At 43.8% G+C, this 25,597-nt stretch overlaps 1 protein-coding gene across 2 annotated transcripts in view; it reads left to right on the forward strand.

Moving 5' to 3' along the window:
- The window catches only part of man1a1 (mannosidase, alpha, class 1A, member 1), a 591,384-nt gene that overhangs the window by 242,329 nt on the left and 323,458 nt on the right, over window positions 1-25,597 (forward strand). For both annotated transcript variants that reach the window (XM_072499366.1, XM_072499367.1), the window contains exon 3: window positions 12,084-12,199. In XM_072499366.1, the coding sequence (XP_072355467.1) occupies window positions 12,084-12,199 (116 nt within the window). The remainder of the gene's footprint in view (window positions 1-12,083; window positions 12,200-25,597) is intronic.

Raw genomic sequence — 25,597 nt, forward strand, 5'->3', positions numbered from 1 at the left:
GAGAGTGGTCCTAATGGAAGAGTGCTAAATTGGGGGAAGGCCAACTGTACCAAAATTCGGCAGGAGCTGGGGAATGTGGATTGGGAGCAGCTGTTTGAAGGTAAATCCACATTTGATATGTGGGAGGCTTTTAAAGAGAGGTTGATTAGAGTGCAGGACAGACACGTCCCTGTGAAAATGAGGGATAGAAATGGTAAGATTAGGGAACCATGGATGACAGGTGAAATTGTGAGACTAGCTAAGAGGGAAAAGGAAGCATACATAAGGTCTCGGCGACTGCAGACAGACAAAGCTTTGGAAGAATATCGGGAATGTAGGACCAATCTGAAATGAGGAATCAAGAGGGCTAAAAGGGGTCATGAAATATCTTTAGCAAACAGGGTTAAGGAAAATCCCAAAGCCTTTTATTCATATATAAGGAGCAAGAGAGTAACTGGAGAAAGGGTTGGCCCACTCAAGGACAAAGGAGGAAAGTTATGCGTGGAGTCAGAGAAAATGGGTGAGATTCTTAACAAGTACTTTGCATCGGTATTCACCGAGGAGAGGGACATGACGGATGTTGAGGTTAGGGATAGATGTTTGATTACTCAAGGTCAAGTTGGCATAAGGAGAGAGCATGTGTTGGGTATTCTAAAAGGCATTAAGGTGGACAAGTCCCCAGGTCCGGATGGGATCTATCCCAGGTTACTGAGGGAGATGAGAGAGGAAATAGCTGGAGCCTCAACAGATATCTTTGCAGCATCCTTGAACACGGGTGAGGTACCGGAGGACTGGAGAATTGCTAATGTTGTCCCCTTGTTTAAGAAGGGTAGCAGGGATAATCCAGGTAATTATAGACCGGTGAGCCTGACGTCAGTGGTAGGGAAACTGCTGGAGAAGATACTGAGGGATAGGATCTATTCTCATTTGGAAGAAAATGGGCTTATGAGTGATAGGCAACATGGTTTTGTGCAGGGAAGGTCATGTCGTACCAACTTAATAGAATTCTTTGAGGAAGTGACAAAGTTGATTGATGGGGGAAGGGCTGTAGATGTCATATACATGGACTTCAGTAAGGCGCCTGATAAGGTTCCCCATGGTAGGCTGATGGAGAAAGTGAGGTCTCATGGGGTCCAGGGTGTACTTGCTAGATGGATAAAGAACTGGCTGGGCAACAGGAGACAGAGAGTAGTAGTGAAGGGAGTTTCTCAAAATGGAGAACTTTGACCAGTGGTGTTCCACAGGGATCCATGCTGGGACCACTGTTTGTGATATACATAAATGATCTGGAGGAAGGTATAGGTGGTCTGATTAGCAAGTTTGCAGACGACACTAAGATTGGTAGAGTAGCAGATAGTGAAGGGGACTGTCAGAGAATACAACAGAATATAGATCGATTGGAGAGTTGGGCCGCAGAAATGGCAGATGGAGTTCAATCCGAGCAAATACGAGGTGATGCATTTTGGAAGATCTAATTCAAGAGCGAAGGTAAATGAAAAAGCCCTGGGGAAAACTGATGTACAGAGAGATCTGGGTGTTCAGGTCTATTGTACCCTGAAGGTGGCTGCGCAGGTCGACAGAGTGGTCAAGAAGGCATATGGCATGCTTTCCTTCATCAGAAGAGGTATTGAGTACAAGAGTTGGCAGGTGATGTTACAGTTGTATAAGACTTTGGTTCGGCCACATTTGGAGTACTGCGCACAGTTCTGGTCGCCACATTACCAAAAGGATGTGGATGCTTTGGAGAAGGTGCAGAGGAGGTTCACCAGGATGTTGCCTGGTATGGAAGGCGCTAGCTATGAAGCGAGGTTGAGTAGATTAGGATTATTTTCATTAGAAAGGCGGAGGTTGAGGGGGGAACCTCATTGAGGTCTACAAAATCATGAGAGGTACAGACAGGGTGGATAGCAAGAAGCTTTTTCCCCCAGAGTGGGGGACTCAATTACTAGGGGTCACGAGTTCAAGGTGAGAGGGGAAAAGTTTCAGGGAGATATACGTGGAAAGTTCTTTACGCAGAGGGTAGCGGGTGCCTGGAACGCATTGCCAGCGGAGGTGGTAGAGGCGGGCACAATAGCGTCATTTAAGATGTATCTAGACAGATACATGAATGGGCAGGGAGCAGAGGGATACAGATACTTCGAAAATAGGCGACAGTTTTCGATAGAGGATCTGGATCGGCGCAGGCTTGGAGGGCCAAAGGGCCTGATCCTGTGCTGTAATTTTTCTTTGTTCTGTGTTCTTTGTTCTGTTTGCTATTTCTGTGTTCTCACATTAGACAGCTGTTTTCACATGTACATATGTTCACATCCACTGCATGTATTTCTGTTAATATTGGAGTATTCTTGTAAATACGTTCACATATGTCATCCAAACATTTAAAAAATGGGGAGATGACCTGATATGCAGACATACACATAATGATATATAGACAAGCAGCTAATGGACACAGAGAACAGGACATGACCAATAAGCAGGCAGGACACTCAGGGGTGGGATCTGACTATAAAAGACACAAGGCACTCACACTCCGCCTCTTTCCACTGATGAACATCTAGAGAGTCAGTCAAGGGTGTTGTTACAATCTCACACCTCCACCACGTGGCTAAGAGCTAGTCTGGTTCAGTCAGACAAGAGTAACCATACTTAAGTTAGCAGAGAGTCGAACTCACAGAGAACTGTGCTACCTGTGCTATTAGTTCAAGAAACCTGATTGAACTAACTTCAAGGTCTGGAGTATCTTTCTGATCTAAGCTGCATCCAGTTGCAGCCAGTGTTAGACCAGTGTACCTAACACAACAGAGCTGACATTGGTTTAAAAAAAAAAAGTCTTAAAATACCATTGCTTCACAATGTCTGATGGGAGATGAAATAGACTGTCTTTATCCTGTCTGGTCCGTATGTGGTTCCTGTCCCACAGCAGTTACCTTCTGAAGTGGTCTGGCAATCCACTTGGTTGTATCAATCTTGCCACTGCATTCTCAGAGCAATTCCAGATGGGCAATCTCTGTCAGCCTTGCCAGAAATGCCCACAACCTGAATTTAAAATTTAATTTAAAAATCAAAAATCAAGTAGAAGCTTTGCTGCTTGCAGCCTGCGATTTTTATTTTAAATTTGCAGTTCCAGTGCAGATGTGCATTGATGGCTGAGAACAGAGATACTTGTGGTTTTTGGCGAGAGAAGATGGGTTTACAATAATCGCACTTAATTATTGAACTTGAACTTTTAATCTCCAGCATGAAACCAGATGTGACATCAGTGATAGATTTTTGAAAGCCCCTCGCATATTCAGTATCTACAACTTGTATATCCAGTTCATAAATTCGTATAACTTCATTGTTTTTATAAGCCGTTAACTTACTTTCATCAATTAAAAATGAAATATGATGGGCTTTAATTCATCTCCGGGAATACTGGACAGCCATAACTGGTTTACAAGACATCAATCCAATCAGAACTTCAGATTACTTCAAATGCTGCAAGAGTGAAGCTTGAGGCATTTGTTCGTCCATTAAACCTGTGATTGAATTATTTCCTGTGGTCCTGTCTCACGGAGGCCAGCTTTTCTACCCCATAAATATTTATTGCTAAATTTTATACTCATCACGGTGAGAAATGTCAAATGTGGGAAATTGAACATGTTCAGCACCCATCATCAGTCCTAAATTCTCCAGAGTGGAGTCTAGTCCAGTTTTATACAATTTAGATGAGTGATTATCTCAACTGTATATCTTAGTCCTGTAGTGAGAAGAGTTCCTCTTCCACAGGATCTGTTTCCTATTTTCTAGCCCTCACATCAGCCCGCTGAGAGAGATTGCTAATGAATTGCACTAATGAATTAAGGCCTGTTTGCAAACATGTGCCCAGTTGTATCGAGGATGGGATTTTCCAAACTCCTTTCATATTGGAACCCAACGGAAACAGATAAAGAAGATGAAGACTTTAATTCAATTCTGCAGATCAATAAAGTATTGAGTTACTAAGATAGTGAATCACAAAAGAATTTGTCACCTTCCACACAGTACAACCTGCCTAATAGTTTGGCACAAAGCTTCTTGTACATGTTTCATCAACAGTTTGTAAAGTTAGTTTAGGTAGTTGCTGCTTATTGCTCCTTATTGATTTTGACTTGCCTGGTATTCAAATCTCTCCAGCCTGCAGAAGACAATATTGAGACACCTGCAGTGAAGTTAAGCTCTTTTGAAATTTTGCGGCATCATTTTCCCCTTAAGATGTTCTGATTTTGAATGATTTTCATGTTTCCATAAATTACACTACAAAGTTCTCCGCATCTGAAGCGGTTTACTATTAATTTGATAAAGTGGAATTTTTAAATTAGGTTATTGATAGGATTTGGAAGCGAGGTATTCCTGGTGAATGAGCTGGCACAGTAGGCTAATTTAGGGGGGAATGCCATTTACGGTAGCGAGGGATAGGTTTAGGTACTTGGGGATTCAGGTAGCAAGGGAATGGACGGGGCTCCATAAGTGGAACTTAACGAAGCTGGTGGAGGAGGAGGCCAGGGAGGATCTTAAAAGGTGGGATACACTGCACTTAACGTTGGCTGGGAGGGTCCAAATGGTGAAAATGAATATTCTGCCGAGGTTCTTGTTTATCTTTCAGGCTCTCCCGATCTTTATACCAAAGGCCTTTTTTCGGAAAGTGGACACAATCATCTCTGACTTTGTATGGGTTGGGAAGGCGCCGACAGTGGGGAGGACCCGCAGAGGCAGCTGCAGAGGCGTTGCCAACCTTGCTTCATTATTATTGGGCGGGGAATGTGGACAAGGTGCGGCGGTGGTGGGAAGGAGAAGGGGTAGAGTGGGTTAGGATGGAGGAGGAATCTTGTAAGGGGTCTAGTTTGCGGGCTATGGTGACGGCAGCATTGCCAATGGCTCCGAGTAGGTATTCAGGGAGCCCGTGGTGCAGTCCACGGTGAAGATATGGAATCAGCTGAGGAGGCATTTTAGGGTGGAAGGGATGTCGGTGCTAATGCCGCTGTGCGAGAATCATAGGTTTGAGCTGGGGGGATGGATAGTGTATACAGGAGGTGGAGGGAAGTGGGGCTGGTCAAGGTGAGGGATTTGTATTTGGAGGAATGGTTCGCCAGTCTGAAGGAGCTAAGGGAGAGAGTAGAGCTGCCTAGGGAAAATGAGTTCAGGTATCTACAGGTTAGGAACTTTGCACAAAAGATCTGGAATTGCCAGGATACACCCTGCTGCAGCGACTGCTGCTTCCGGATGTGGAAGGGGAGGGTAGAATTGGGGATATATATAAGTGGCTGGGGGAGCAGGGAGGCGAGCGGGTGGTGAAGATCAAGGAGAAATGGGAAGCGGAGTTGGGAATGGAGATCAATTGGAGAGTATGGAGTGAGGCACTGCGAAGGGTAAATGGGACCTCCTCTTGTGCAAGGATGAGCCTGATACAGTTTAAGGTGGTGCACAGGGTGCATATGACCAGGGCGCGAATGAGTGGGGTCTTTCAGGGGTAGCAGATGTGTGTGAGAGGTGTGGGCGGAGGCCAGCGAATCATACGCACATGTTTTGGGGTTGTGAAAATTGGGAAGATTCTGGGTCGGAGTGTTCGCGGTCTTAGCCAGGATAGTGGAGGAGGGAGTCGACCCGGACCCTTTGGTGGCGATATTTGGGGTTTCAGAGAAGCCGGAGCTCATGGAGAGGAGGAAGGTCAATGTCTTGCCCTTCGCCTCTCTGATTGCACAGCGACGAATTTTGCTGGAGTGGCGGTCGGCATCGCCACCGGGGGTAGCAGCATGGTTGGATGACCTGTATGACTTCCTGCGGTTAGAGAAGATAAAGTATGAGTTAAGGGGCTCAGCAGGGGAGTTTGAGAAAAGGTGGGGGATGTTTGTGACCGTGTTTGAGGAGCTGTTCGTCGCGGGGGAGGGGGTGGGTGATGGGGGGGGGTGAAAAAGGAGGAAAATCTGTACAAACTGTATAGTTGATTCTTGGGAAGAATGTTTCCTGGGGTGTTTATTTGCTGTAACCTACTTTAATACATGTTTGAATAAAATGTGTTTTAAAAAAAAAAAATAATAATAAAAAAATTGATAGGACTTGTTCACTCGGGCATTATTTAATCCATTGATCGTTATCCTGTGCTGTCTTGGACTTGAATTTTCTTTCAGGAGTGACTTGCTTCGGAATGAAAGTAGGCTTTTTAGCCCCTCGAGCCTGTTCTGCAATTCACTTAGATTATGGTTGATCAGTATTGTAACTGCATTTACCTGCTGTTGCTCCATATCTCTCAACACCCTTGCATGGCACAAACCTTACTAATCTCAGTGTTGACATTTTTGTTTCAATAGTTCAATAGCTTTCAGGGGGAAGAGAGAGGGGGGAAAGAGAGAGTTTGTGTTTTCCACACCCTTTGTGTGCAAAGAGATACTTTTTGACCTGCCCCCTCAATGGTCTAGCTCTATCTTCAGGTTATACCCTTTTTTTATTATGCCCCTTATTGTGTGTTCATTTGACAGTTGTCTCATTAGTCAACCATTGGATCCTGTAGATAAATGAAGAGCTCAACCGACCACAGGCCAAATTTGATGTAATACTAAGTCAACATTGTTACGACACCCTGGGCTAGTGCGTGGTCAATTCCAGCCTCACTTGATCCGGAGTCACAGCACAAGTGAATTAACCAATAATTCTGAGAAGAAATACCCGAAGCCTTTGGCCGTAGGCCGCCCAATAATTACAGTCACCAGGTTTGTACGTTTAAACACAATTACTATTTATTTATAACAAGAACGATAATGAAATTTGCAGCACATTCAACTAGTGAACTACTATCTAATTCCTGATTCCCACTTTAACTTGCCCCCACCCTCTACACACGCACTCAAGAAAGACCAAAACAGAGGGAGGAGAGGGGTGAAAATCATAAGTAAAAGAAAACATCTTTGTTTCAGGTGGTGTTTTTTAGCATATTACTCCTCTTCAAACTATTCCTCCAGTCCGAGGTTTTCACTTCAAGTCCATTCAGAACTCTGTAGTTTCAGAAATATAGCACTCACAGCCTTCCTGGAGAGAGAGAAAATGAGCAGGTCTGTCTTTGAACGCAGCCTGTAATGGTTTCCATGTAGATTGATTCTTTCAGGTTCTTTGCAGTTTCAGAAATACAGCTCTCACGTCCTTTCTGGAGAAAACACAGAGGAGCGAGAGAGTAAGTAGGTCCTCAACTGCTCCCTGAGATCTCGAGAACCATCCCACTGGGATAAGATCCAGAATGCAGAATTCATTGGCCAGGGCCAATCAGTCAAACCAAGTCCCACTCCAACTCCCTGGTGCCGAAAGGTCTGAGGCCTCCTGCTCAGACTCGCAGAGTGTTCTCTCCTGTAACTTCTGATACATGTCCGTTAATCATCTATGGATTAAAAATGATCACAGAAAAATAAAGAAAAGGGGAAATAAGGGCATGAGCAGGAAGGACCCCTTACAACATGTCATTTAGTACATCTGAAAATGTTTTAAAGTGATTTCTAGTGTTATGCCATCATTGTTGATTCAAAAACATTGAACCATTGTATACTACAATCAGACGTAGTTTGAGAAATAAATTTTAACAGCTTTACTGCCTCCGATATCTCTAATGTGCTTTGTCTAATGAATTAAGTTAATACAATGTTATTTATTTTGCAACTCGTTACTTCTGATACACCCGCTGCTTCAGCTTAACATAATAAATTATACGGCTGCATAAATGACATCCTGAATGTTTCAGTTTTCAATCGCCTAAATGACAAAACAAAAATGGTTGATTGTGCCTTTTGCAAAAATATTTTTAAAAACTATTCCGATTAAGGGTCAATTTAGTGTTGCCAATCCGCCTACCTGCACATCTTTGGGTTGTGGGGGTGAGGACCACGCAGACACTGGGAGAATGTGCAAACTCCACATGAACTGGGATCCTTGGCGCCGTGAGGCAACCGTGCTAACCACTACTCCACCGTGCCGCACGGCCAATCATTGCTTATGTTAAAAATATTAGGACTTGCCTCCTTAAAATAGTAGTTATTAAATTTTATTATTAAAAGAGCAAAAAGTGGTTTGCTTATTGTCATCATTTATTTAGTTTTGAGACATGTCTTCCCTTTTTATAAGTGACTAATTTGCCAAATTAGAAAGAGGGGAAAGAGTTCTGAGGTATGACCATTTGCATTTATTAGATTGGAAACTTTGGGAATTCCTCTCAGACTTGGTGTATAGGTCATATTACATCTTGAGAAGTGCCAATGATTAGTTGCTACTTGTGCTTGGTTTGTTTAATCCAGAGTGTCATGATATTCAAACACACACATCATGATAGACACACCAACAGACAAATCAACACACACAACACGACAACCAATGATAGACAAGGACAGAGACAGTATAAGAGAAGAAACACGGCACCTGGTGGCCAGTAGATCTGGAGACCAGGACAAGGACAGGACCTGATTAACATCACACACAGGGAGTCACCACGTGCAGAGTATCAAGACAGAACTGTAAATAACAAGTTGAAATAAAACAGCGTTGTACCAAATACAACCGTGTTGGTTCATCTGTACATCAGAGCACCCAACACTACATGGTACAGGAGTGGATCGATACCTGCCGGCAAACCTGCCATCCTGAGATATGGACATCACCAACAAGCCGCAGCCGTTGCAAGTCGCTGGGAACCTTGACGCCAATTGGAAGCTTTTCAAGCAGCGATTTGAACTGTACATGCGAGCCAACGAGAAACAGAGTGCCTCGGACGAAACAAAGATTGCGATGCTCCTCACCACCGCAGGTCAGCACACCATCGATGTATTCAACTCACTGGTGTTCGCGGAAGGCGAGAACCAATCCAAGTATGACACGGTCCTCCTCAAGCTAGACCAGCACTTTAACGTTGAAGTGAATGAAAGTTTTGAAAGGTATATCTTTCAGCAACGCCTGCAAGGTAAGGATGAGCTCTTTCAACCCTTTCTGATGCACCTCCGCATACTCGCGCAGTCCTGCGGTTACGGCACCACCTCAGAGTCCACGATCCGGGACCAGATTGTTTTTGGCGTTGCCTCCAGTGGCCTACGCCAGCAGCTTCTTAAAATTAAAGGTCTGACCTTAGCGTCTGCGGTGGAAGCTTGTGTCCTCCATGAAAATGCAACCAGCCGTTCTACCCAATTTCAGGCGACCGAATCGGCATGGAGGGGGTCCCTAGCCGTCGAATCGGCAAGCCAGGCCGCCCACGAGGCCGAACGCATCAAGGCAATTGATTATCTCCCGGCCCGCGGCCCGGACGAGGGCGGCCGTTTCCTGCGCTTTTCGCGGTCTCCCGCGCTTGTGCGCGCCAAAACCAATGCCAACATCGAGGGACGCAATGCGCGGGCGCGCCCGATGCAAGACCGAACTGTGCATGCGCAGTGGCGTAACGAAAGCCGTGACGTCATGCCGTGCGGCAACTGTGGAGCTGTACATTTAAAAGGGCAATGTCCTGCTAAAAACCGACGGCCTACGATGTGGCAAAGTGGGCCACTACGCTGCCTGCTGTCGAGCGGTTCAACCGATGGATCCTACACATCTCCGACAACCTCGCAGACACGTCAGGACCGTCCAGCCCGTACATCAGGACATCCAGCCAAATGACACAGATGACCAAGATGCCTTCCGGGTTTCAGTCATTGATGTGAACAGGGTCAACACCATCAATCCGGCCGATGAATGGAGTGCCACCCTGACGGTCAACCCGAATTCGTCGCACACCTACTAGACTGGACTTATGAGACTGTTCACACGTTAAAGTTGAAACACTATTGTATTGTAACATGTTACTGTTTTATCATTCCAGATATCGTTTGACCGGACCACACTTCAAAGTTTTTCGTCTTCCTGTTTTGTTATGGTACAACCTCGTTAGCATGACACACCCGACATCGCCCCATGTATATAGTTACGACACATGTACATGCTGTAAATATCACGCGCACACACTTTTAGATGCACTCACGACACATTCGTATTTATAACCACGTAGGCACATAATTTTGTAAAAAAGGAGGGATGTCATGATATTCAAACACACATCATGATAGACACACCAACAGACAAATCAGCACACACAACACGACAACCAATCATAGAAAAGGACAGAGACCGTATAAGAGAAGAAACACGACACCTGGTGGCCAGTAGATCTGGAGACCAGGACAAGGACAGGACCTGATTAACATCACACACAGGGAGTCACCACGTGCAGAGTAGCAAGACAGAACTGTAAATAACAAGTTGAAATAAAACAGCCTTGTACCAAATACAACCGTGTTGGTTCATCTGTACATCAGAACACCCAACACTACACAGAATACAGTTGATTTATGTTTCAAACCTTTTTGTATGAGATGGGGAAAAAAGTGTACATTGGAAATCAAGTCAAACGATTAAAATTAGTGGCAAATATGCAAGATTATTCTTCTGTGAACTGAAAATGTTTTCCAAATGCTCTCTTGCTTCAGTTTAAAAAAAAAAAAAAAATGTCAGATCTATATCGAGCCAGCATTTTCCTCTTTTAAAAATGAAAGTAGCTGGGTTTTCCTCTCTCCCTAGCCCTGTATCAAATTTATAAGTCTTTTATTTATTTGAGATGGCACACTTTGCACAAACTCATACGAAGGGCTTACCAAAAATGAAAATGGCAGGGATATTCACAGATCTGTTTCCGAAAAGAACAACTTGTCTTGTGGTTTAATTTCATATTAATAAAAGCAAAAGAATTGTAAATATGATACATGTATGAGCAAAATGGCATTTTCATTTGAATGGAAAAAAAAGCTTTTTCAAGTATATTGAGATACCATTAATCGACTGGTGTTAAATTCCACATTAGCATCACTCAGGAGCTTTGTGTTTATTTTAATATAAGCAGCTTCTCTGTGTGTGGTGCAATGTTATTAACCTTATAAGTGGAGCTGAATGCATGATACTTTTATGATGAGACTTGTTGGGGATGGGGCATGGTTGGGAGAGCATTTGATCAGTTCCCTCTGGTCTCTGGACACAACTTGATGCTCAGGCAGGCAAAAGCTTTGATGTGGAACTTCAGTTGGTTATTTATAGAGCCCCTTGATATCGTTAGCAATAGGGCTGGAAATATTGAAGGAAAAATGTTGTCAGTGATGTCTCCCACTGATCTATTATCAATGAAAATTCTTTTGGATGATCAAGAATGTTGATGGTGGGGGCACAAGCAGCTGAGGTTTCACTGCACAGTAGCGAGGTTGATATGGCTGCCGCTTTTGCATCAAGGTTGTATTGAAGCTGCCAATGCAACAATTTCAATGATTAACTGGACAGTGACACATAATGACCATACAAAGGCTATACAAAAAGCATTTTTCAGAAGATGAAATAAATAGCAATAATTGTAAGAGTACATGCTAGACCTCTGCTGTCAGGTATATTAGTCACATAGTTTGTGATGTAAATTAAACGTTACAGTGTAAAAGCATTGTGGAATTGCAGTGACCTACTCAGCAGCCATCAGTTTGATTTAAATAGGTTTCTAATTGCAGTAAGATAAACCCTTCATGAATTACAAAGCCAAATCTTTTGTTGCACTGGGAATTTTGCATTTGTTTTACTTGGTAAATACATCGAAACAATCAAACTTTTCATTGAAAAGCATTTTCAGAAATAGGTTGTTGGACTACTGAGGAAAATTGGCAGGAATCAGTGTGCATTTTGACATGGTTATGCCTGCATTGAGCTGTTAAAGAAGTTACTACCTGAACAGTCTTCACACAAATTATTGTGAAGGACTCCCTGTAATTTGTAATGCTTGCGTTTGATAATGTTTTCTAAAATAGTATTGTGGTTCCCACATAGTTGAAATGTCCTGATGGCAAATACTATTTACAGTTCAAAATCTGTCATTTTCTTCTTCTCTACTGTTCAGTGACAAATTAATTTCTGTTCCACATATCCACATATTTACCTTTGTGCATTTATTGTGTATCTTCGGAAATGTTTCCAATTTAAAGTGATTTAGGAAGAGACTGTTGCTGTTAATTTTCTTTTCCTTGAAACTGGAGAGAAAGCTTAAATCAGTCTCTCTTACTTTGCAGGTAATTTTCAAGGAGCAACAATAGTGGATGCCTTAGATACATTGTACATTATGGGAATGCATGATGAATTCAATGAAGCAAAGGAGTGGATTGAAAAGAATCTTGACTTCAACGTGGTAAGTATGTTTGAGAAAACTAACTTTTGTTTCTCGCAAAAATAAATGAAAATGACCATGGAGTCTAGGATGTAACTTGCCCAGATTGAGAGAGTCAGCAGACGATTTGCAGTGGCTTGTTTCGGCTGCGCACAGGTGGAATGGGCGTAACAGGAATAGTTGGGGTGAGGGTCGGGCTAAGGTACAACAATGGGGGCAGTCTTGCTTGGCCTGCACATAGAGCTAGGCTGTATCCAGAAAGCAAATTTAACTTTTTTGACTTGTCCGAGTTGGAGCGGCCCATGGAAGACCATCACTTTGCTGGTAATATATGTACAGAAGCCTGAATGGTCACGCAGCCACAAGACATTGTGAGGAAGGTTGAATTAATCAAATCGCAGGGGGAGAGCAAGGTTCACCTTTCAACCCTGAGAGAAGAATGGCAACTGAGTGTAAAGCATTTTTGACAATCTTCTAACCTACATTAGTTTTCATTTTCTTCCTGATTTGGTATGTTCTAGGTGTAACATAAGCGGCTTCCTTGTGCTGCACTTGACAAAGGAAGGTTCAGATGTGGAGATAACTTCAACACATTTATTAAACTATTTACACTTCTATTACCCGGGTTCGACACTGCTGCTAATCCTACTATAGCTACCCAGACTGACTAACCAGTTGCTGCAATCCACGCGGTGGGAGTGATATTGAATCAACACTGTGTCTCTACTCACAGACTGTCTCCACTGGAAAGAGGCAAATCATTTGTGTGGTGTCCTTTATATATGGGTTGGTGTAATGCCCTCCTGTGGTGGTGTCGCCTCTGTGTGTATCGTGAATGTCCATTGGTCGTGTCCTATCTAACTGATCTATTGGTTGAGTGTGTGTGTGTGTGATGTTTCTGGTGCTCCCTCTAGTGTCTAGCTAGCCTACATGTATTTACATTGATGCACATCACCACATTCCCCCCTTTTTTTATATGTTACATATTTTCTGTACACTTTGAGAAAATTGAACAAAGAACAGGTAGATAAGGTAAGGTGTATGCAAGTCATGGGAACAGTGATTAAACAATAAGTCCAAATCATTCGTGTGAGTCCAAGAACCATCAATCATCATGGTCAAATGTCTCTCTTGGTTATGAACGCCATCAACGTCCCTGTGCTACAGGAACCAAGAAGTGGTCAAATCACTTTGCTGTCTGATTTGGAGTCCCTTTCTTTTTCAATGTTTGTGATGATGCTGTTGGATGACATCTTGTAGCTAATAAGGTGTTGACGTTGAAGAGGTACCATCAACAGTATCATTCGAGGTCATGGATGTGCCATATGGTGAAGTTGGATAAGACTGTACATATTGGTTCTGGCCACGTGCTGTGCTGGAAGGGTGATCCTGCTGAGAACCGTTGAAGCTTGGCAAATTGGAAACAGAATTGCTGCTCGCATAAATACCTGGTGATGGTGTGAAACGAGAACCTTGCATCTGATACGAATACGCCGTCTAGCCAGGCTGGGGTGCAGCAAATCCTGGGCTGTAACTAAGGCATCCAGTGTGTAGTGCAGATTGTGCTTGCGGTAGTCCTCCTTCGGTCTTGATTCCATTAGTGGGCAATCTGTAGTGTTGGCATATTTGAGAATATGCTGCATAGACTGCTGGCTGCTGCATGCCTGAATACTGGGTTTGTCCAGCATGAGCTGTCATTGGCTGCACTGCTGGTGTGGAACAAATGTGTGGATATTGCTGTGGTGAATATTGGTGTATTCCTCTTGGACTGTAGCCGCTGCTTGTTATTATTGACCCAGTGTAATTGTTAAGTGATCCATCTCCTGTCGTTGTGGCATCTGCTGTCACCCTGAGCGTGCCATCACTGAGGTTACGGCACTCCCTGTCTGGAGTAAAGTCCGGCTTATGTGAATCAGAGTCGGCATTTGGTTGCTCCCCATCTGGAGTCTGGTCTTTTTAACTGAGTCAGTGTTGTTTTGTTGATGCTCCCCATCCGGAGTCTTAGCAGGTTCACTGGAGTCAGTTGAGATTTTCTTGAAGCTGCACGTCTGGAGTTGGAACATGCAGGAATGCATTGACTTGTGGAGAGGTTCGAGCGAATGAGGGTGGAAGTATCGTGGTGTCACCGGAGTCACCAGTGGTCTCACAGCGATCGTCGAGTGCCTCTGTACACACTAGCTGAGGTCTGTCACTTTGCACATCTTGCATGGGAAGTGAGATGCTGTCGTCACTCGTCTCACATACCGTGGGTAGAGCCTCAGTAACTGTTTGTTGTTCACCTGGGTTGGGTAAATTGTCAGAGTCTTCATCTGGTGGCGCAACCAATGTGGGTGGACTGTCATTGTCTTGCTGTTGTCCTTCATTTGGGCTTGGACTGTCATCGTCGCTTTGTTCTTCACTGTAGCATTATAGACCGTCATGGTCGTCCTGCTGTGCACTGGAGCGTGGTAGACTGTCATAGTCTTCTTGCTGTTTACTTGAGCATGGCAGACTTGCATCGTCTGCCGCTACTTGGTCAGAGGAGGTTGCTAGACCCTCATGATCTTGTTCCTGCAAGGACTGCGCGTCGGAGTCTTCTGTTGCTTCTATCGTGGAGGCTGTCCACGAGCTCGCTGCGGAGGCTTGTGACACTGGAGTCACGTCTTGTGTGCAAGGACTGCGCTCTGGAGTCTTGTGTTTCTTCTATCGTGGAGTCTGTCCACGAGCTCGCTGTGGAGGCTTGTGATACTGGAGTCACTTCTTGTTCGTGCAAGGACTGCGGTGTGGAGTCTTGCGTGGTGTCTTCTTTCGTAGAGTCGGGAACCCTGAGCGGTGCGTGGACCACGCTTTGTGTGGCAGTAGGCCGCTCTCTGTGGGCTTGTACCACTTTCTGTCTCTTGGTGTCAGGCCGCAGCATAATCCTGCACTCATGAGTCGGGATGTCATATCTGCTGGGCTGAAGATCCTCAAATCCGAAGAACCCGTCGTCGGGGTCGTCAATGTGCAACACGTCTAGTTGCGGTTCGGATTTGGTACTGGGGTAGCCTCCCAAGGTGAAAGGTTTGTCTGTGTTGATGTCTTCTAGGACCATTTCATCACTGTTTGCGTCGGAGCTGGCATTGGGCTCTCGAGGTCCTTAGAAAATGTAAAGGTTGGCATCGAAGTATTCAAGGTCGGAATCATTGGTTTGGGCATGGGTAACTGCTTGTTGCAGGGTTCTTCGGAGGTTTATTTCATTTTCTGGTTCGATTTGAGGCATTGTGCTGTAATTCCAGGTGAAGGAAGGTTGTTTTGCGACTTTAAAAGATTTTTTCTTTGATTTGTGACGTTTCCCCTTTAAATGGGCGTGGTCCGGGGCCTCTGATGTCATGACGCATGTGACATCATACGTAGGAAGCGTTTTCGCTGTTCCTGTACCGATGGCCGTTTTTGTGATTGTGAATGCGCGGCGCCTTGCGCATGCGCAAATGGCCCTTCCCGTTCTGTGCGCTTCTCGCGCAACTGTGCAAGTGCAGTCCCTGCAGAATGATGGCCACCGATCAAAATTGTTCTCTGCTCTGGGATCTCGGCCTCGTGGTGAGTACTGGCACTTCTCTTACCTTTTCTTGCTGGTTGGAGTGTGTTTTCCTCACAGTATTTGCCGAATTTGTCCAGGATTGCCTGGAAGTCGCTCCTGTTTTGCCCTTTGGAGAACTTGAATTTTTTAAAGATTTCTTCTGCTCTGGCACCAGCAATGGTGAGCCGAAGCTTTGTCCTTTCAGCATCGGCCAGGTCTTCTAGGTCGGCTGCTACCAGGAAGATTTCAAACATTTGCCGGAATACCCGCCAGTTTTCGCGGAGATCACCTTGGCACTGGAGCTGCTGCGGAACCCAGATCTCAAACATCTTGCCTGGGTATCGTTGCTGGTTGTCACTGTACACTGAGGTATGGCTATATGGATTGAAACAGTTCAGTCCTGGTTCCATGACTTGTTATGTTCTAGGTGTAACATAAGCGGCTTCCTTATGGTGTACTTGACAAACGAAGGTTCAGACGATGAGATAACTTCAACACGTTTATTAAACTATTTACACTTCTATTACCCGGGTTCGACACTGCTGCTAATCCTACTATAGCTACCCAGACTGACTAACCAGTTGCTGCAATCCACGCGGTGGGAGTGATATTGAATCAACCCGGTGTCTCTACCCACTGACTGTCTCCACTGGAAAGAGGCAGATCATGTGTGTGATGTCCTTTATATATAGGTTGGTGTAATGCCCTCCTGTGGTGGTGTCACCTCTGTGTGTATCGTGAATGTCCATTGGTAGTGTCCTATCTAACTGATCTATTGGTTGAGTGTGTGTGTGTGATGTTTCTGGTGCTCCCTCTAGTGTCTAGCTAGCCTACATGCATTTACATTGATGCACATCACCACACTTCCCTCACAAATTGGTGGTTATGGATTTTGGATTGTTAGCTTGTCTACATTTCTCTTTGTTCAATACTCTTTAATTCAATAGGAAATTTTTCATCAGTGATATTTTTTCATGAATCTCACACACCGTATTACTCACAAACTTGATATATGATTTAAAACATTTGTCGCATCATGTGTAACAATATAGTATTCTGGGTACATGCAGCTTTATGAAATCTGCCATTTTCTTTTTGAGTTGATGGAGGTTTGTGGAGAGGCCATCAAAGTAAGATAGTGACTGATAACTCCAGTCAAAAATTCAGGAGAAGCATCTTTACTCAAAGCGGTTATAATGTGGACTTGTTACCACCCTCCCTTTCAGGAAAGTCAAGTAAGGGAGAAATATAAAAAGGATAGGAAACGTGATGCAGAGCCTGAGGAGGTTTTAGTAGCGCATAAACACCAGTTCTACGCAATGATCAATTACCTTAAATAAGCATATCCAAGATAAATTAAATATTCTTTTTTTTCTCTCTGTAAATTTGCATCTACTGGTAAATCCTTGGCTTAATGGCAATTAATTAAATTGCTAAGCAATGGCAGGAGTCTGGAGAAGGGAGAGTTGAAAATAGGAGGTCATATCTGTCAGACTAAGTCCAGCCAGAGCTGACAACCCTATTAAGATACCGACTATTGGTTCTGTGTGGCTTCCAGAAATGGTTTGACACTCATAGCAATTCATCCCTCCCCATTTGGACAATATGTCATGGAAAGGTGCAACAATCTGACTTTATAAGAGGTTCCAATATGCATCCTGGTAGCAAAATCATAAAGAATTGGTGTATGATGTCATTGATTTGAATGCACAGAGGAAATCTTGTAAATGTTCCTTCCTGACTCCTTTCACGGAGTTTTATAAAAATATAAATTTCGAAATATCATGTGTAAATAATGAGCTTTTCTGTCTTTGACTTATTTTAAAAACTAATATAACTGCCCCCATTTTCCCCTCACCTTCTTTGGTTCCCCTCCATTCCAATTGTTATTAATTAGCCAGGAGAGAAATACTTTTGAACTCCTCCTGAGGTTTCTGCAGATACCACTGATCAGTTGGGAATAAGAGGCATGAATTGGCTTTGATCGATTGCGGAACATTACTTAAATGGATGACAGTGGATAGGCAATGGCAAATGTTCAAGGAGTGCATGGGGGAAGTGCAACAATTGTTTATTCCTGTCTGGCACAAAAGGAAAACAGGAAAGATGGCAAGACCATGTCTTACAAGGGAAATTAGACATAGGATTCGATCCAAAGATGCATACAAATTGGCTATAAAAAGCAACAGGCAGGTCTGAGGTTTGGGAGCCGTTAAGAATTCAGCAAACAAGGACCAAGGGATTGATTAAGAAGGAGAAAATAAAGTATGCGAGTAAGCTTACCGGGAACATAAAAACTGACTGTAAAAGTTTCTATAGATACATGACAAGAAAAAGATTAGTGCAGACAAATGTAAGTCTCCTACAGTCAGAAATAGGGGAATGTAGAAAAAGGGACAAAGAAATGGCTAAGCAACTAAACACATACTTTGGTTCTGTCTTCACAAATAAGATCCCAGGAATGTTGGGAAACACCGGGTTTAGTGAGAACTGAAGGTGATCAATATTCGTAGAGAAATGAGTTGGGGAAATTGATGGGATTAAACGCTGATAATTCCAAGTGCCTGATAATCTATATCCCAGAGTGCTTAACGAAGTGGCTCTAGAAATAGTGGATGCATTGGTGGTCATCTTCCAGGATTCTAGAGACTCTGGAACAGTCCCTGCAGATTGGAGCACAGCTAAAACAACTCCACTATTTAAAAAGAGAATATTGTGTGCAGTTTTGTTCTCCTTATCTGAAGAAGAACATTCTTGCTCTTGAGGGAGTGCAGTGAAAGTTTACTAGGCTGCTTCCTGGGATGGTGGGACTGAATTATGAGGAGAGATGGAATCGGTTAGGATTATATTCCTTGGGAGTTCGGAAGAATGAGGGGTTATCTCATAGAAACGTAGAGAATTCTAACAGGACCCGACAGGGTAGTTGCAGGAAGGATGTTCCTGATGGTGGTTGTGTCCAGAACCAGAGGTCACAGTCTGAGGGTATGGGGTAGACCGTTTAGGACAGATGAGGAGCAATTTCTTCACCCAGAGAGTAATGAGCCTGTGGAATTCGTTGCCACAGGAAGTAGTTGAGGCTAAACATTGTACGTTTTCAAGAAGCAATTAGGTATAGCACTTGGGCAAAGGGGATCAAAAGATATGGGGGGAAAGCGGGATTTGGCTATTGAGTTGGTTGATCAGCCATGATCATAATGAATGGCAGAGCAGGCTTAAAGGACTAAATGGCCTCCTCCTGCTTCTATTTTCTATGTTTCTATAAAATGTGTAAGGGTGCCATGGGATGACTTGACTTTTCATCTTGCCACCTCCATTAAAGGGAAAGCTCTTGCTTGTATGAAATCTGAGGTAATGTATGATAGAGCACCAAAGTACTGTGCAACTGCATGAAAATGCTTTCATAGTACTTTCAATACTCTTAACAAGATTAAAGACGTTGATGAATCTAATTGCCTTTTTATTTCTTTTGTCATTTTCTAAACTAAGGGACAGCCTCTTGAAATGTACAATTCTCCATCTCTTGACTCTAAAATAAAAACAAATAATTCTCCAATAATTCTGTTGCTGCTGAGATTATGTAGTTGACTGGGGAAATCAACATCTGTTGACCTCCAAATTACTCTACTGCAGGGGATATGGTATTCCTGCAGTTATCTGCATACAAAGATGCCTTCCAGACTGAACCTTTCACAGCCAATTGTCATTATAATGCTTGGCGATGCTTGACTGTGAATCCTCAGTCTGGAGGATATCCTGTATCGGGATTACAGGTAAGTGCTGGAAAACTCTGATGACATTTTAAAGGGATCCCCAATAACATTTTGCAGTTTTAAATCACTCTTTATATTTCTTGCTTCAAATAAAACCTTTAATGTTAATTTTAAAAGGCCCGGCATGTAGTAGAGAACTATTCCAGCAGTAGAAGGGTGGTGTGGTGGCACAGTAGTTTGCACTGCTGTCTCACACCGCCAGGTTCGATTTCGACCTTGGGTCACTGTCTGTGACTGGAGTCTGCACGTTCTCCCTGTGTCTGCGTTGATTTCCTCCAGGTGTTACAGTCCAAAGATGTGCAGGTTATGTGAATTGGCCATGCTAAATTGCTCCTTCGTGTCCAAAGATTTGGTGGGGTTACTGGAGAGGGTGGGGGAGTGGGCCGAGGTAGGGTGCTCTTTCGGAGGGTCGGTGCAGACTCGATGGTCTCCTTCTGCACTGTAGGGATTCTACAATAATCTTTATTGTCACAAGTAGGCAAACATTAACACTGCAATGAAGTTACTGTGAAAAGCCCATAATCGCCACATTCCAGCACCTGTTCGGGTACACAGAGGGAGAATTTAGAATGTCCAAATTACCTAACAGCACGTCTTTCGGGACTTGTGGGAGGAAACCGGAGCACCCGGAGGAAACCCACCCAGGCACAGGGAGAACGTGCAGACTCCGCACAGACAGTGACCCAAGCCGGGAACGAACCTGGGACCCTGGAGCTGTGAAGCAACTGTGCTAACCACTGTGCTATGATTAAATAAGAGCAGAAAATGCTGCAACACCTCAGGTCTGATAGCATCTGTAGAGAGAGAACCAGAGTTGATGTCTTGAGACCAAAATGACTCCTCAGAACTAATTTTTAAAAACCATGTTAAAGCAGTTTACAGACTGGCGAGGAAAGCTTGGACTTATTGTAAATCACTGTTTTGCTATTGTTCTTAGTGTATGCATACGTTAATAAAGCACTTTTCTTTCACACACCCTCTTCTGCAATGTGTTTACATATGGCATAGCTCAAGTTTGTAACATGCTGCCTATACAGCCTGAAATGTGATTGGTATGTAGCTTTCAACACTCTTCCAAATGAAGTTATTGGTGCTAAATTATTAGAATCTGTGCATGTGCACACTTCTGTGACAATCATTCAAACATTCTGTATGTGTACTACTGCAATTGTTTGATTTGCAGCCTTATAGGTTCCCCTATTCAGTAATGACACCTCTGGGAGACTTGCATGAGTTTCCTGGAGACTCGATTTAAAGCATTTCTTGTTTACTTCAATCCAATTGGCTGCATTGTAAACCAACCCTATCATTTTGACATTCCGAAGAAGTTGACACCCAAGAAAGATAAAAAGTGTTTGTTTAAGTGAGACACCTTAACCTTTGATGCTGCCTTTCAAAATATAGGATGGGGTAGAAGACTTTTCTTTAATTATAGACTTGTGTTATTGGCAGGGTTAAAGGGAGGGACCACAACACATAGGAGCATAATTAGGTCACTCGGCCCATTGCGTCTGCTCCGCCATTCAATCGTGCTTGATATTTTCCTCATCCCTATTCTCCAGCTTTCTCCCCATAACCCCCGGTCCCCTTATTAATCAAGAACCTATCTATCAATGTCTCAAAGACACTCAGTGATTTGGCCTCCACAGCCTTCTGCGACAAGGAGTTCCACAGATTCACCACCCTCTGGCTGAAGAAATTCTTCTTCATCTCTGTTTTAAAGGATCGTCCCTTTAGTCTGAGATGGTGTCCTCTGGTTCTAGTTTTCCCACAAGTGGAAATATCCTCTCCACATCCACTCTACCCAGGCCTTGCAATATCCTGTAAGTTTCAATCAGATCCCCCTCATCCTTCTAAACTCCAATGAGTGCAGACCCAGAGTCCTCAACCGTTCCTCATATGACAAGCTCTTCATTCCAGCGATCATTCTGGTGAACCACCTCTGGAACCTTTCGAAGGCCAGCACATCCTTCCTTCGATACGGGGCCCAAAACTGCTCACAAAACTCCAAATGGGGTCTGACCAGAACCTTTCACGGCCTCAGAAGTACATCCCTGCCCTTCTATTCTAGCTCTCGCGACATGAATGGTAACATTGCATTTGCATTTACCTTCCTAACCTGCACGTCAACTTCAAGAGAACCTTGAACAAGGACTCCTAAGTCCCTTTGTGCTTCTGATTTCCTAAGCCTTTCTCCATTTAGAAAATAGTCTATGCCGTTCTGGTCTTGCAAAAAGATTATTTTAAAAACATGACTACTGCAGTCAGACACAAGCTAACCCAGACTTTTAACCTTTAAATTGCCAAAGGTTTATCATTGAATATATCTGAAATACTGCATTCGTTACACTTCAGCGTCAGACTTTAGTGTATGATGCTCCTGTAAAGTGCCTTGGTGCTTTATAAATGTATATTGTTGATGGCCCTACACTTGCTGTTGCCCAGTTATGACACCTTTAATTTATGCTAACAGTTTTGTGTGAGTATCCATACCGCACACCCCTTAGATTAACTACCTTGAATTCAGCCAGTGGTCAGCAACAGGACGGTGTGACGATGAGTGAGGTAGGTAGAGCGAACAAGGTAGGTAGAGAGAACAAGGAGATAGGGCTGCAGGAGCCTCAGCCCTGGTCCTTGTCCAACAGGTTCAGGATTTTTGCTCCCTGTATGGATGAGAGTAGGGACTGTAGGGAGGATGAGCTAACTGACCCCAACACCGTGGTACAGGGCCATTCAAGTGAGGGGGAGAGACAAGAAATGGAGCCATAATTGGGGATAGTATAGTTAGTGGCATAGACACCTCTCTGACCAGGATCGAGAGTCTTGAAGGTTGTGTTGCTTGTCTGGTGCTCAGGTTTGGGATATCTCATCTGGGCTGCAGAGGAACCTGGAGGGTAAAGATCCATGTAGATATAGGTGGAACAAAGGTAGAGGTTCTGCTGAAGGAATATGAGCAGCTAGGGCTAAATTGAAAAGCAGAATCAAAAAGGCAATAATCTCCAGATTACTACCTGAGACATGCCTAATTGGCACAGGGTCAATAATATTAAAGAGGTAAATTTGTGGCTCAAAGGTTGGTTTGGAAGAAATGGGTTTGAATTCATGGGACATTGACACCAGTACTGGGGAAGGAGGGAGCAGTTCCGATGGGATAGTCTTCACCTGAGTTGTACTGGGGCCAGAGTCCTGGTGAATTGCATAATCACTGTAGATAGGGCTTTAAACTAAATAGTGGCGGGGGAGGGTTCAGTTGCATGGAAAATTAGAAAATAAAAGTTAAAAGAAAAGGTAGGAGTGGAAGTTAATGATGAGGATTTAAAAATAGTTAAAAGGGGCTTGGGAGGGCTCAGGAGCGGTTAGTAAAGATTCCAGAATAAGTAATAGAGCGGAGAATATTGAAAGCCACAGGAGTCTAACTTCAGGCACAGCAGATAAGGCAACAACTATGAGAAAGGGGGCGGGCAACATAGGATTGATGGTGTTGAAATATGTGCAGTATACGAAACAAGGTAAATGAACTTGTCGCGCTCATTGAAATTGGCCGGTACGATGTTGTGGGCATCACAGACATGGTTGCAAGGGGGTCAGAGCTGCGTTCTAAATATTAAACGATATGTGTCCTATCGAAAGGACAGGCAGATGGGCAGAGGAAATGTGGTTGCCTTGGTTAATAAGAAATTAAATTAAATCGATAACCTGAAACGATATATGGTCGGAATCACGTAGAATCACACCTGTTGAGGGTGGAGGGGTTACAAAGGAAAAAAAACTCTGATGGGAGTTATGTGCAGGTCTCATAGCAGTAGTCAGGATGTGGGGCAGAAAAAAGATCAGGAGATAGAAAAGGCATATAAGAAAGGCAGTATTACGACAATCATGGGATTATGGCATATATGTCATGGATACAATAACCATGGCACAATCAGGTTGATAGCGGATCCCAAGAAAATTAATTTGTGGAATGTCTACGAGATAGCTTTTTGGAGCAGCTTTGATCGAGCCCACTAGGGAACAAGCCGATCTAGGTTTGGTGTGAGACAGACTTGATTAGGGAACTTACGATTAAGGAGCTCTTTGGGGGGGTAGAGTGGGGGGGGCGGGGTGTCGTGACCACAATATGCTAGAATTCACCCTGTAGTTTGAGAGGAAGAAGCTGGAATCAGATATAACGATTTTACAATTGAATACAGGTGACTACAAAGAAATGAGGGAGGGGCTGGCCAGAGCTGATTGGAAGGGGAGACTAGCAGGGAAGTCAGTGGAATAACGATGCAGGAGTATTTAGAGGTTATTCGGGATACATAACAGAAATTCATCCCAAGGAGGTGGAAACATGCTAAGGGGAGGGAGGACAAGGATTCAATGGCTGACCAGTGAAGTCAAGGACAGCATAAAAGCAAAAGAAAAAACATACAAAGTGGCCAGAATTAGTGGGCATCCAAGGAGAAGGCAACTAAAAAAGCAATAATGGGGAGAAGGTGAAATATGAGCTCGCTAGTAATATAAAAGAAGAGTGAAAGAGTTTTACGATACATTAAAGAGATGAGAGAGACACAAATGAACATTGAACCACTGGAAAATGAGGCTGGAGAAGTAGTAAGGGGGAACAAAGAAATGGCAGAGGAACTGAAAAGGTATTTTGCTTCAGTCTTCACGGTAGAAGACACCAGTGGCATACCAGAACTTCAAGAGAGTTAACGGACAGAGGTGAGTGCAGTGGCCTCAAGATGCTGGAGAAGCGTAAAGGTCTGAAGGTGGATAAATTACCCGGACTGGATGGACTGCATCTAGGGTTCTGAAGGATATGGCTGAGGAGATTGTGGAGGCTTTGTTGGTGATCTTTCTGGAATCGCTGAAATCAGGGAGGGACCCAGAGGACTGGAAAGTGGCTAATGTAACACCCCTGTTTAAGAAGGGAGGGGGGCAGAAGACAGGAAATTATAGGCCAGTGAGCCTGACTTTGGTCGATAGTAAGAGTCCATTATTAAGAATGAGATTGCAGAGTACTTGGAAGTGCATGATAAAATAGGGCTGAGTCAGCACGGCTTTGTCTTGACAGATCTGTTAGAATTCTTTGAAGAAGTAATGACAAAGTGGCCATGATCTATTTGGATTTCCAGAAGGCCTTTGACAAGGTGCTGTACCGAAGGCTGCTAAATAAGGTAAGAGCCTGTGGTGTTAGGGGCAAGGTACTGGCATGGATAGAGGATTGGCTGACTGGCAGAGACAGGGTGGGGATAAAGAGATCCTTTTCAGGATGGCAGCTGGTGACTACTGGTGTTTTTCAGGGGTTAGTGTTGGGACTACAGCTATTCATGAAATACATTAACGATCCGGAAGAAAGAACTGCGAGCATTGCTGCTAAGATAAAAATGATACAAAGGTATGTAGCAGGGCAAGTAAGTGTTGAGGATACTGGGAGGCTGCAGAAGAACTTGGAGGGGATAGGAGAGTGCGCAAAGAAGTGACAAATGGAATACAATGTGGAAATGTGTGAGGTTATGCACTTTGGTAGGAAGAATAGAGTCATAGACCATTTTATAAATGGGGAAAGGCTTTGGAAATCTGAAGCACAAAGGTACTTTGGAGTCCAAACCTAGGATTCTCTTCAGATTAACATGCAGGGTCAGTTGACAGTTAGGAAGGCAAATGCAATATTTGCATTCATTTCGAGAGGGCTAGAATACAAGAGCACGATGTATTGCTGAGTCTGTATAAGGCTCTGAACAGACCCCATTTGGAATATTGTGAACAATTTTGGGCCTCATATCTAAGGAAGGATGTGCTGGTCTTGGAGGAGGTCCAGAGGAAGTTCACAAGAATGATCCCGGGAATGAAGGGCTTGTCGTATAAGGAGAGGTTGAGGACTCTGTCTGTACTCGATGGAGTTTAGAAGGGGAGGTGGGAATCTCATTGAAACTGACTAGAGTCTGAGGACACAGTCAGACTGAAGGGATGATCTTTTAAAATAGAGATGAGGGGGAATTTTATCAGCCAGAGGAGTGGTGAATCTTTGGAACTCATTGCCACAGGAAACTGGTGGCCAAATCACTGAGTGTCTTCAAGACAGACATAGATAGGTTATTGATTAATAAGAGGATCAGGGGTTACAGG

The sequence above is a fragment of the Scyliorhinus torazame genome, chromosome 4 (assembly GCF_047496885.1).
Source record: "Scyliorhinus torazame isolate Kashiwa2021f chromosome 4, sScyTor2.1, whole genome shotgun sequence".
Taxonomy (NCBI): Eukaryota; Metazoa; Chordata; class Chondrichthyes; order Carcharhiniformes; family Scyliorhinidae; genus Scyliorhinus; species Scyliorhinus torazame.